Source organism: Amphiura filiformis, chromosome 8, assembly GCF_039555335.1.
Source record: "Amphiura filiformis chromosome 8, Afil_fr2py, whole genome shotgun sequence".
Taxonomy (NCBI): Eukaryota; Metazoa; Echinodermata; class Ophiuroidea; order Amphilepidida; family Amphiuridae; genus Amphiura; species Amphiura filiformis.
Window position 1 is genome coordinate 22,264,819 of NC_092635.1, and position 13,884 is coordinate 22,278,702.

Consider the following 13,884-nt stretch of genomic DNA (forward strand, 5'->3'; position numbering starts at 1 on the left):
GAAGCTCGGTAGTGGATTTTCTGCCGAAAGCGTTAGTAATGATCCGCCGTAATTTCATTTACGAAAATGCATTATTTTGCTGTCAATTTGGAGTTATAGTTATTATAATAGGCCTAATACTAGTTATTATACGCATGTATATTTATTAATAAGAAATTTTACTTCCACCGTTATTATAATAAGAAAATATACTTCTCGGAGTTTAGTTATTATAAGCATGCATATTATTTTTATATAATAAGAAAATATTAGTTATTATACGCATGCATATTGCATTTTATTAATAAAATAAGAAAATAATTCACTTCGAGCGCATCAACTCCGACAGTGGATGAGCGCTTAGAAATGATCCACCGTTATTATAATAAGAAAATGTATTATATTGCTTCCGAGGGCAGCAACTCCAACAGTGGATGTTCTGCGCCCGAGCGCAGCAATGATCCACCGTTACCTATAAGGGACTGCGCCCGGGCGCATGAACTCCGCCAGTGGATGTTCTGCGCCCGAGCGCAGAAATGATCCACCGTTATTATAATAAGAAAATATATTATTTTACTTCCGGCGCAGCAACTCCGACAGTGGATGTTCTGCGCCCGAGCGCAGCAATGATCCACCGTTACCTATAAGGGACTGCGCCCGGGCGCAGTTACTCCGACAGTGGATGTTCTGCGCCCGAGCGCAGAAATGATCCACCGTTATTATAATAAGAAAATATATTATTTTACTTCCGGCGCGGTTACTCCGACAGTGGATGTTCTGCGCCCGAGCGCAGAAATGATCCACCGTTATTATAATAAGAAAATATATTATTTTACTTCGGCGCAGTTACTCCAACAGTGGATGTTCTGGCGCCCCCCACCCCCCGAGCGCAGAAATGATCCACCAGTATTATAATAAGAAAATGTATTATATTGCTTCCGAGCACAGTTACTCCAACAGTGGATGTTCTGCGCCCGAGCGCAGCAACGATCCACCGTTATTATAATACGAAAATCTATTATTTTGATTATTTTTTATTAATATAATAAGAAAATATTACTTATTATACGCATGCATATTGTATTTTATTAATAAAATAATAAAATAATTTATTTGACTTCCGAGCAGAAGCTCCGGTAGTGGATTTTCTTCGCCCGAGCGCAGCAATGATGCCCCGTAATTTCATTAAGAAAATGCATTATTTTGCTGTCAATTTGGAGTTATAGTTATTATAATAGGCCTAATACTAGTTATTATACGCATGTATATTTATTAATAAGAAATTTTACTTCCACCGTTATTATAATAAGAAAATATACTTCTCGGAGTTTAGTTATTATAAGCATGCATATTATTTTTATATAATAAGAAAATATTAGTTATTATACGCATGCATATTGCATTTTATTAATAAAATAAGAAAATAATTCACTTCGAAAGCATCAACTCCGACAGTGGATGAGCGCAGAAATGATCCACCGTTATTATAATAAGAAAATGTATTATATTGCTTCCGAAGCTTAGTAACTCCAACAGTGGATGTTCTGCGCCCGAGCGCAGCAATGATCCACCGTTACCTATAAGGGACTGCGCCTGGCGATGAACTCCGACAGTGGATGTTCTGCGCCCGGCGCAGAAATGATCCACCGTTATTATAATAAGAAAATATATTATTTTACTTCCGAGCGCAGCAACTCCGACAGTGGATGTTCTGCGCCCGAGCGCAGCAATGATCCACCGTTACCGATAAGGGACTGCGCCCGGGCGCAGAACTCGACAGTGGATGTTCTGCGCCCGAGCGCAGAAATGATCCACCGTTATTATAATAAGAAAATATATTATTTTACTTCCGAGCGCAGTTACTCCGACAGTGGATGTTCTGCGCCCGAGCGCAGCAATGATCCACCGTTATTATAATAAGAAAATATATTATTTTACTTCCGAGCGCAGTTACTCCAACAGTGGATGTTCTGCGCCCCCCCCCCCCACCCCCCGAGCGCAGAAATGATCCACCAGTATTATAATAAGAAAATGTATTATATTGCTTCCGAGCGCAGTTACTCCAACAGTGGATGTTCTGCGCCCGAGCGCAGCAACGATCCACCGTTATTATAATACGAAAATCTATTATTTTGATTATTTTTTATTAATATAATAAGAAAATATTACTTATTATAATGATGCATATTGTATTTTATTAATAAAATAATAAAATAATTTATTTGACTTCCGAGCGCAGAAGCTCCGGTAGTGGATTTTCTGCGCCCGAGCGCAGCAATGATCCGCCGTAATTTCATTAAGAAAATGCATTATTTTGCTGTCAATTTGGAGTTATAGTTATTATAATAGGCCTAATACTAGTTATTATACGCATGTATATTTATTAATAAGAAATTTTACTTCCACCGTTATTATAATAAGAAAATATACTTCTCGGAGTTTAGTTATTATAAGCATGCATATTATTTTTATATAATAAGAAAATATTAGTTATTATACGATGCATATTGCATTTTATTAATAAAATAAGAAAATAATTCACTTTCGGAAAGATCAACTCCGACAGTGGATGAGCGCAGAAATGATCCACCGTTATTATAATAAGAAAATGTATATTGCTTCCGAGCGTTTAGTAACTCCAACAGTGGATGTTCTGCGCCGAGCGCAGCAATGATCCACCGTTACCTATAAGGGACTGCGCCTGGCGATGAACTCCGACAGTGGATGTTCTGCGCCCGAGCGCAGAAATGATCCACCGTTATTATAATAAGAAAATATATTATTTTACTTCCGAGCGCAGCAACTCCGACAGTGGATGTTCTGCGCCCGAGCGCAGCAATGATCCACCGTTACCTATAAGGGACTGCGCCCGGGCGCAGTTACTCCGACAGTGGATGTTCTGCGCCCGAGCGCAGAAATGATCCACCGTTATTATAATAAGAAAATATATTATTTTACTTCGAGCGCAGTTACTCCGACAGTGGATGTTCTGCGCCGAGCGCAGCAATGATCCACCGTTACATATAAGGGACTGCGACCGGGCGCAGTTTCTCCGACAGTGGATGTTCTGCGCCCGAGCGCAGCAATGATCCACCGTTATTATAATACGAAAAATCTATTATTTTACTTCCGAAGCGCAGCAACTCCGACAGTGGATTCTCTGCGCCCTCGAGCGCAGAACATCCACTACCGGATGTTCTGCGGAGGGGCGCAGGAGCTCCACTGGTGGATGACGTACATACATGGATCATCCTTACCTGGATGTCGACCAAGTCCTAGGAATGAGAAGGATGACAAATCAGATGCGCTTGAAGACACAGATGCAGACAAATCTCTATTCAATCTTCTGGCAAAATAATGTCGTCCTAGGATATCCTCTCCAGCAAACCTAGTAGGGAAGGATGAAAATGGGTAATTATGACTTTTCAGTGAATTCAAACTAATCACAGGGTCCCGCACCTTGAAGCCTTTAAAATTCAAAGACTTTTCAAGGACTTTTGAGGTCCAAAAGCATGATTTTCAAGGACTTACCATATCACAAAAATCATGATGCGGCTCTGCAATGCGGCACGTATTAACGAAAATGACAACTCCTCTCTACTCCCCAAATGTTGTCAAAATTATACTTCAATACTTTAAAATCCAATTTTCAAGGACTTTCGTGGACCTTGTGCAAATTTCCAGGACTTTCAAGGCCTTGAAAAGGTGTTTTCAAATTCAAGGACTTTCAAGGACTCTCAAGGACTGGGGAACCCTGTAATCAGTTTTCCTTGAAACCTCACTATCTCAATTACTGACCATGGCATGAATTCACTGCTATCCATGGCAACAGCAGAAGTCAATAACATTACATGTCATGTCCTGAAAAGAAAGCAATTTTCTTACAATTAATCAATCAATTAACAAAGAGTCGGTCTGTTAATCATCCTACCAATCACAACTATATAAATGACTGGACTGGCCAAATAAAAAGGAAACTGAATCTGCTGAATTCTTTATTTGTTTGAAACACAGAATTTGGTAATAAAATAGTCTTTACCTATGAGATGGTCCTGCTGCATCTTCTTCCAGAATTTCCTCCTCCTCCTCCTCCTCTTCCGGTAGAATTGGATGATGATAGCGAGGATGTGCAACCTCTACTACACGAGATGGAGCAACTACTTCTGATCGACCAGCACCCAGAGAATACAAACTATTATCTGAAGTATACAAAACAGGAATACAGACACTTTACCTTTGCTGTCAACTGGTGAAGTATATAATGGAGACTTAATCATCATGTACTTACTTCTATAACACTTCATTAGGGGAATCCTCCTCATTTTATATTGCAATTTCAATTGCTTACCGGAACAGGCTTGTATTATAATAGTACCCACTGTGTTTTCAACCAATGTTACTAGCAGTTTCTGTCCCAAGTTGTCCATCAGCCAATGCTGCCTAGGGAACAGTGGCAGGAGCACTGGCTGATAATGCAATGGGGAATAGGCTTCCGGTGTGGTGGCTAGTCAATTTTAATTGAGGCGTTATTAAAATCAAAACTATGAAATTTATGACTGATAATGTTTCCGATTGAGATTTATTGGTTACAATTCACCTGTCAATGCATTGATTTGCTTATTCAGGGATCAAAATAATATCTTGTTTGTTTTTTAACAGATTCTTGATATGAAACCTGTGGGTTGATGTTGTATTAATTCGAGATCAGTTGTGTTGCTGTGCACAGTAACCATTTTGTTTTTAAATGACCAGCATCAATTTGTTTTGTTTTTTATATCAAGACATTAACAGCTATATATCATTATGATAAAGCTGACAGGTTGTCACCAAGGTAGCTGTTAACCTCCTTTTTGCAGGTGGTCCATTTCACAATTCCTGGAATGTGAGTACATTCCATGTGTAGATGAATGAAGGACCGTTCATGATTAACAAGGTTATATTTTGGAATTTGGACTGCAAATTTGCAATAATTTGAATTATTTTGTTGACATTTTGTTGCACCTCTCTCCACTGTATATTTTTATGTATCCTGTAAAATATTTGTTTGTGATTTTTTATGGCAATAAAATGGATATAAATATAAATATTAATATTGTTTAGTGTTTATGGGTTGTTGAATGGAGGTCAGCAAATGCTATTTAAATAGGTGAAGGTAACATTTTTTTACAGGATGGAGTGCACATCTCTTTTGTTAGTAATTAGGCCAGGCATACTCCACTGTGAGGTGTTGCTGGGGGAACTTTGGTCGCCACACCTCCTCCACAGTGAGTCTATTACCTTACCGGCATTTAAGAATGCCGATACCCATCTGGGTGGAAAGGAGTAATCAATATAAAGTGCCTCCTAAGGGTACAACATGATGGCGTTGCCAGGGCTCAAACCCGCAACCTTGCGATTATGAGTCAGAGCCTGTTTCTCTCTCAGCCACCATGCTCCCATAAATAGGCAGGTATAATAAATAGATAATATGTAAAAGACTTGTGAATCAAAGTTGATCTTTTGCAAACTTTCCAGACTAAATAAAATGCAGTTGTATTTGTAGCTGCTAAAAAGTATAAACATATGAAGGCTTGCTTTTAAAACAAAATCAAACATTATTTAATAACCACAGTGACTGACCTTTGCATATTGAGCAAAATGGATAAATAAAAAAAAAATAATAAAGTTAATAACATTTAATCAGTACTGATGTTGACAGCTGCTTTTACACACCATATGATATGGCACAAGTACTGCAATAATGTAGATGTAACCTTGTGTCTAATGAATTATATATGCACACTAAAAGCAATAAAGTATCTGTGACCATAATTGAAGCACAGCAAATTATTTTTTAAACATCATTAAAGGTTGACAGCCTCATTATATATGCACTTTGATGATCACTTATGCCATACATAGAAATTACTATTAGTAAATGTACAAATATGGATTTTGTTTATTGTGATACTTGCAAAAATTTCACATTATCTCTGGGATTTAATTTTTTAAAGGCAATCCACAACTCTATTTGAAACCAAATGTATTTTGTTTTACCTAGGAAAGAGGAACATGGCAAGGTTGGAGGGGGGGGGGCAAGAACATAGTCCCAATCATGGATGAAATTCATGGGTAGTGAACCAATAACTGTGCTCTTAACTATTGGTTTGTATCATATTTTTGGACAAAAAGTGATCAAATCAAGGTGATGATTGTTCTTTTGACCACTGGTTTCTATGGTTTAAGGGTGGGGTATGAACGTTTGGACAGTATTTATTGTGGGACATTAGAGCACATCAGACATATCGAATTGCATTCTGAATACGAAGAATGTCCTTCTGATATCAAATAATTTTGATTTTTTGAAATTTGCAATGTAATACACATTTTATGGCAAATGATTAAAAATTGATATTTTGATATTTATTAGTACTCAAGTAAACTTTATAAATCTGATGATTTGTACTTAAAGTGTATGTAGGTGGGATGAAAATTTGACGATCAATTGAAAATTTTGACGTTTCATTTTGAAGATATGGAATTTTTTTCCCAAAACACCAAAAAATATTAGGTCTTTTTGGGAAAAAAATCCATAGCTTCAAGATGATAGGTCAAAATTTTCAAGTGGCTGTGGGCGTTTCCTCCCTGCTACATACACTTTAAGAATATATCAATAGATTTATAAAATTTACTTTGAGGACTGTTATATATCAAAAATTTGAAAAATATCAAATTTTTATAATTGGTCATAAAATTTGTATTATATCGTGAATTTCAAAAATGAAAATTATTTGATATCAGAAAGACATTCTTCGTATTCAGAATGCAATTCGATATGTCTGATGTGCTCTCATGTCCCACAAAAATACTGTCAAACGCTCAATACGCTCATTCCAGATCCCTTAAGAAGTCACCACAGTTGTGTAATTGTCCAGTTGGACTACAATGTACCATGATACAGATTTGGTATAGGGGAAATTTTGCATGACAATGATGTCACTATAGACTATGAATATTGACACTGATTGCGAACAGTTTATGATTAGATAAAGTTGTTCCCTGTTCCATTTACATCTTCTGAGATAATAATTGCTTACCTAAGTTTGAATCACCACCATGTCTGGATCTGTTCCACCTGTCATCTTCATATTGTGATGATGCTATAGCTCCCTCATCATGTTCCTCATTATCCTCCATGTTAGCATCACCATCTTGTTCCTCCTGGTTGTCCTCAGTGTCTGGCACCATGGATTGGTCAACTCGTACAAAGTCTGAATCTGTGTCTGAGGAGCTATGGTGATCCGAGGCTTGTGCTTCTGGTGGTTTACCTACAAAATGTTGAGAAAAAAATTGAACAGGCTATACTAAAATGCAGTAAACCTTTGACGAGCGTGTATTGTAAGGATACATCGCGTATTTACTGCGTTGCACGCACTTGTCTCTGATTGGCTGCTGAGGCAATCTGTTGTTGCAGAGTGGAAATTTATGAATGAACTGTGCGCCGTACACGTTGTTAGCGCCGAATTTGCAACATCACGGTAGTCGCGCTCGTCAAAGGTTTGCTGCATTTGACTATAGTATGACAATATGGCTCAAACTACAAGTACAAAGCCACAATGGAGCTAAAGGCAGGGTTCAAGATTATATGGAATGAGGTGCCATCTGCCCAATTGATTCTGTAACATAGTCCATGTAAAATGATTAACACTCAAATGACGGGGGCAATTTTCCAGAAGAAAATTGATAAAATAGCCAATAAAAATATAAATTCCTTGGGCAATAGCTAAGGGTGATCCCCCAAATCCAAATAATATATATCAGTGGCAAAAATATTTCAGAATAGCCCTAGTGATCAATAAAGTATTTAACATTGTAGTAGTTCTGTTCACCCAAACCCAGGCATCATGTCTTTGATGAAGGTACCAGATGAATCAACCTCCCTTTTTCACACTGCTAACCAATCACTGGCAGTGGGGACTGGGGAGTATGATTGACAGGATCATTGAGGATATTAGTGTGACTCAGAGAACTCATATTTGAATAGGGAGGTGCAGCTTCAATTTATTTACCGCAACAAACTTCACATAATCAAAATCAAAACAATTTCTCCTTACTGTGCAGTAAGATATGTAAGAGAGCCAAAATGGACAACTGGTACCTTATATTATTATGATCCCTGCTAATCTTTACTTACCAGCCTCTACACACAGGGCACTACTTGACATCAATGGCTGTATGATTGGGTACTTCTCCTCCACATCCAATTGCTCCTCCCTATCACTCATCTCATCTGATGCTGGCATATTCAATATTTCAATGCTGCTCATAGATGACGTATCAGCTTTCTCTTCAGAAATCCGTCCAGCCAACATCTTATCAACTTCCTCATCTGTGTCCACATCATCCTCATCATTGGGAGATTGATAGCCTGTTTGCTTGGTATCTTCAGTTAGGGTAGAGCCGGAAGAACTTGACTGCTGTAATGACTGGCCTGGGAGGTAATTAGCAGGTGACCCATGGAGATTGGTTGTCTTAGGTCTTGCTCCCTGAGGCCATTGGTTGGTTGGTAATTGCTGAGGATGAGGACTTGCATTGGAGTCAGTAGATTGAGTACTTGATGCCTGAAATTGATTACAAAATGACAAATTGACTAAGAAAACAGGTTCTTAAAAATGCAAATTCTGCTAAACAGCTATTTTACACTTGCTAAATTTTGAGACAGAATGCAACCTGTGGTTTTAGTTGAATGTGAAATGTGTGCTAATTACTGCTAAATCTGATATTATCTGTTCCAGCTTTGATGACACCTCTTGCCACTTTCAAAGAGATATTAGAGTGATTGAATGAGATTGGTGCCTGTTCAATTCTTAGCAAATCAATGCTGTATTGATTACATGTTTATTTGTTCCATTGCATTTACATCCACAAACCTCTGACAGTGAATGGAATTTGTCCATCACAACGTCACATTTCACAACTGTAATATCCAAATTTATTTTGGCCTTTAAAAATAACAACACCACAACATACCATTTGGTCACTATCTGTTTGGTGAGCCCAGAAGTTGGCTGGAACAGTTGACTCTCCGCTAGCGTTAGTTGGGGTTACTGGTGTAGGAGATACTTCTGATGGCACCATCAAGTTTGTTGGGGTTGGGGGGCTTCCTGGAGGGATTCCTGGAGGGCTCCCATTGCTAATTACACTATTGCTTCTACGAGGAGTATGGCGGAAATGTACTACATCTTCATCCAAGGCAACATCACAGGATGAGGTTGAACTGGCTCCATCATCAGAGTCCTGAAAGGAATTAGGAATTAGATGTCACTTTAAGATATCCACTGACTCATTTTTGGAACATACTTGCACCCACTGTGTTTTTTGTAGAATAGACCTTTTCAAATCGAAGTTTTACAATTCCGGGTCATCAACGCTAAAGCAAACGCAAAGTTATGTCTGAACACATCTGTGTGAAAGACACGGTGAAGTGTTGGGTATGGCTTGTGCAAGAGATTGATATTAATATTGTGAATACCACACAAAGACCAAATCAAATGTGCCGCAGACGACAAAGATTTGCATTTTTTCTTTCTTTTACTGTCACATTGTGAAGTGCCAAATAGTGGAAGTGTTAGTTCAATACCTTTAGAAAATATTTCTCGGGATGACTCATGTTGATTTTGGCTAAATATGTTGTATTTTCATTCAAAAGGGTACATGTGTGTGATTCTGCTTGATTCATTGTGCGCCAATTTGACCCCCTAGCTTACTGAATATTACTGCGGTTTTCCAATATTTTCCGATCTTGATTTGAAAAGGTCTATAAAGCTCTGCAGTTTGTGTTGGCATGGTTCATGTACAAACTCAGGTCCCACACACATGCACACAAACACACTGATGAACACAGGTTTCCTGGACTTTCAGCAAAGTGCTGACTTTATGACTGATTTTAAAACTATTTGGAAAATGTTGACAAAATGTGTATCCACAAAGGGCAAAGCTGCAACAAATTTATGTTCACATCATAAAGATTGAATATACATTGTAGGCTTTACTATACCTACCTCTAGATTGCCATCTTGGTTGACTAGTGCCCATCCTTTGGTAGTTCTACCATCAGACATCTTGATAGTTAATGGTTCATTACAAATGTATTCTGCTGAGAAACAAACAGTGATATTTTTTTGGTCATGAATATGCAGAGCTATACATGCACAATGTACTATTCCAACTTCATATAAAATCTATTTGGTGATGACATTTGTACAACTTGTATTTCTTAGCTTTCCATAGCAGGGTACATGTATGCCATCTTGATCACAGATTCACAGGTGCTTTCCAGAATGCAGATGGGATCTTCTTACACTTGTACCCACAACCACATCAGGAGTTCAAATTTGCAATCAATTGCAGGAACCTGTTTAGGTTCTCGCAAAGGGCATTTGCGAGAACCTTCGGTTCGCGTGAACGTTGTAGTGCTGGGCAGTATATTCAAAAATTGTATTCACCTATCTTCACTTAATACAACCAAAGAAGACGCTTTCATTACTAGCCAGGTCACATCTATTATTTATGGGATGGTCGAGTAATATAAACATTGAAAGTACATGCATGGGCCATGGATTCCCATTTGTGATCATATAATAAATAGACAGCTAAAATGAAGAAAACTTTGCCTTTTTCCCAACATCAGAATTATATTTTTGGATTCAATCACATTTCCATTGCAGAAAGGTAAAATATAACACAATATGCGATTTGAGACTTGGAAGCTTACGAGAACCAATTTTGTTTCTCTTAGTTGTAATCCAGCAAGAACCTTCAGGAGAACCGGTTCTCGGGTTCTCCTCGAATTTGAACCCCTGACATTAAATGTACTAGACACAGCAAATATGAAACGCCACTGACAAATAACAAAAGTGATGAAACCAATTGTCATAAGTAATTTTGTACTTGACTGGGACCAATAGTCAATTTATTATAGTCTACTCTGTAAAGTGGCTGTAGTTCGCTTCAATTCAAGTTCAGTCCTCCTCTAGGAGTGCACACCAGTAAATACAAGTCTCCTACACACTGGCAGGAAAAAAATCAGTGTTTTAAATGAGGAAAAGTACAACACGACTTAATGTAATACATTAGAAAAGGCTTAAAGCCCAACTATTAGGCCCTGATTCATATTTAATCATCATTTAGGCCTGGGAAATAGATTGTCTGTGAAAAATGAGCACTTATTGAGCAGGATCCGACTTTTTATGACGATCTGGCTAAATTTTCAAAATGTGTTACATTTCAGAAACACCAAGCTATTTGTGAGGTGGAGTAAGCTGTATGGGCTATAGGGTGATCTATTCTGCATGCCGGACTCCATATATAATTTCTACAATGGATGTCTTCATCTGACCTTCGACTTGCAGAAAGGGTACGTTTTGAAGAACTGAGTCACTCTGGAGTCAAGAAAATGATGTTTTCCCGGATTCTGTTTGTACAGAAAGTCAATGGGGGCTATTTAGTGGTGTGCACCCCTAGGAGTTGTCATCAAGGAGAAGAATAGACATCGATACTATGCATTTTCCAGCAAGCACGACAAGGACACCTACATCCCTGTCCATCGGAAATCTCCTTCAGCCTGTCCAACCCGCAAAGACTGCTACAAATAAACTGGAATTCATTACCAGATTGCCCATTATCACAAACATCTCAAAACCAGAAGCCTTCAAATCGGCACTACAGGACCACTACTGAATCACAAGAAACCAAGCAAGCAAGCAAGACCAATAGAGTAAAACTACATGCACGAGCACTACCCTGACCGTTTGACTCCAGCCAGTACAACTACCTTAAGTCCCAAACTAAAAAAGCAATACACCTACATTGTATGTCATCATGTATTACAGAAATGAAATGCAAGTTATGTGATTGTTTAAGCCCAAATACAATTTAACAATGATGATTTACTGAGATTTTGATACAATGTACAATCATCAATGTTTCTGATATCATTTTTCAAAATTGCATAACTTTTAGATACCGGTACCATAACTTAGATTTTAAAGCTCCAGTAGACCTACATCTTAATACTAATAACGGCGTGTCCGTCTCTCTGTCCGCGCGCTATCGCGTTCGCGTCCGCGCGGTTCGCGTTCACGCGGTGCACTATCGCGTGCTCGCGGTGCCCTATCGCTGAGTATCAACGAGAGTGTGCGCGGAGTACCAGTGCGAGCATCGGAAAAGCATTACAGTGTGACTAACAGGTGCATCTCATCGGACCAATAATTATAGGCCTTACTTGCAACACATATTTCAATACCGAACACCTGCGCACACCAAACACGTACATATATAGGCCTATTTCCGGAATCCTCCAGAATGGTTAACATAAAAATTATCCGTTGTGGACTTGTAGTAAGGCCTATAACCGTTTTTGCGTTCATGTTTCTCGCGATTGATTTCATTACTTAAGTAACGGCTTATATCCACGTCCAGATACTAATTTCGGTTTCTCTAAATGTGGGAACAGGGCAGGGCTTGGAAGAGGCGAATGATGGGTTTCCAGATTATGGGTAGGCCTACCGAAGTAAGCATCACACCTATAAAACAAACAGAGTTGATTAAAGGGGCATTTCGTGATCCACAGCCTCATCCCCCCACTTTTCCCAAAAAAAGTTGAGACTTTTACACCACTGGATACCTCTGGCTACATAATGTTTATGTACCAAATATTTCTTGCAGATTAATTCGTTTAGCAAAAATATCGCCAAATTTGAATTTCGTTCTGGTGCACCAGAACGAAATTACAACACATTGTCTATGGAGCAGTGTAATACACATAATCATGTATAACTCGCAAACGCAAAATCGGAATCAACTGAAATTTTGGAAATAAGCTTTTTTCGTGGATATCTACTGAAAAATGTCATAAAAAGAGGATGCTAGGATTACGAAATCCTCCTTCAAGTTGGGTCTTGATCATTGAGAGACGCATTTCATAGTAGTTTAAAAAGTCAGGGCAGGTATATGGGTAACGGGTTTGGGTAATTAGAAATAAATTTCAAATAAATTAGATCAAATTCGAAGCTAGGATTAATAGCAATGGCCAATTTTGATTTAAAAAAAATAACAATAAAAAACTCTATAATATTAAGATCTCCCAATGCAATCCCAGGTCAAAATTCCAGTTGATCCCAGTTGAACTGGTATCAACTGGTTTCATTTGATACCAGTTCAACTGTGTTTACAACTGGGCGATGAAATTCTGTCACAGAAATTGGAACGTTCCAGTTGATTCCAGTTCAACTGGTAACTGGGTTCAACTGTTTTGAGAACACCAGCTGATCCCAGTTGAACCAGTTGGAAAATGAAATGCTCTAGTTGAACTGGGGTAAACTGGTAACTTGGTTCAACCGTTTTGAGAACACCAGTTGATCCCAGTTGAACTGGTTTCATTTGATACCAGTTGAACAGGTTTCAAATGATTCCAGTTGAACTGGTTTCATTTGACTCAACTGGGATTAATTGTGTACATACCAGTTCAACTGGGATTTGAGATGGAACCAGTTCAACTGGGATCAATTGGAATTCCTTACTAGGTTTTTTTTAAAGTCATATTTAGTTCGCCAACTGGAATTTAACTGAGCTTTTTTAATGGGTTTTCATACTGTTTGGAACTGGATTTATTCATGGATGGTTTAATTTCAACTGGACAACTTAGCTTCCACATTATTCAGAGCTTAGCAGTCATATATGTATGCTTCTTTTTTCGACTATATAAATTCTATGGTGTCACATTTGATAAATCTGATATAGTATTTCTGTGATGTTTTCCCCGGGATGTTTTCTAAATGTTTGAAATTAATGTATTTTATTTACAAGTATGTAGAGTATGTATTATTTCTCTTTATTTATATATAATATTGCAGTAGTTGAAATTGT

At 38.1% G+C, this 13,884-nt stretch overlaps 1 protein-coding gene across 1 annotated transcript in view; it reads right to left on the reverse strand.

The window, feature by feature from the left end:
• Positions 1-13,884, reverse strand: part of LOC140158804 (uncharacterized) — a 29,692-nt gene that overhangs the window by 14,399 nt on the left and 1,409 nt on the right. The window contains 6 exon segments of the mRNA XM_072182022.1: positions 3,237-3,367; positions 4,019-4,178; positions 7,056-7,286; positions 8,153-8,579; positions 8,989-9,255; positions 10,020-10,114. Coding sequence (XP_072038123.1) covers positions 3,237-3,367; positions 4,019-4,178; positions 7,056-7,286; positions 8,153-8,579; positions 8,989-9,255; positions 10,020-10,079 — 1,276 coding nt within the window. The 5' untranslated portion in view covers positions 10,080-10,114.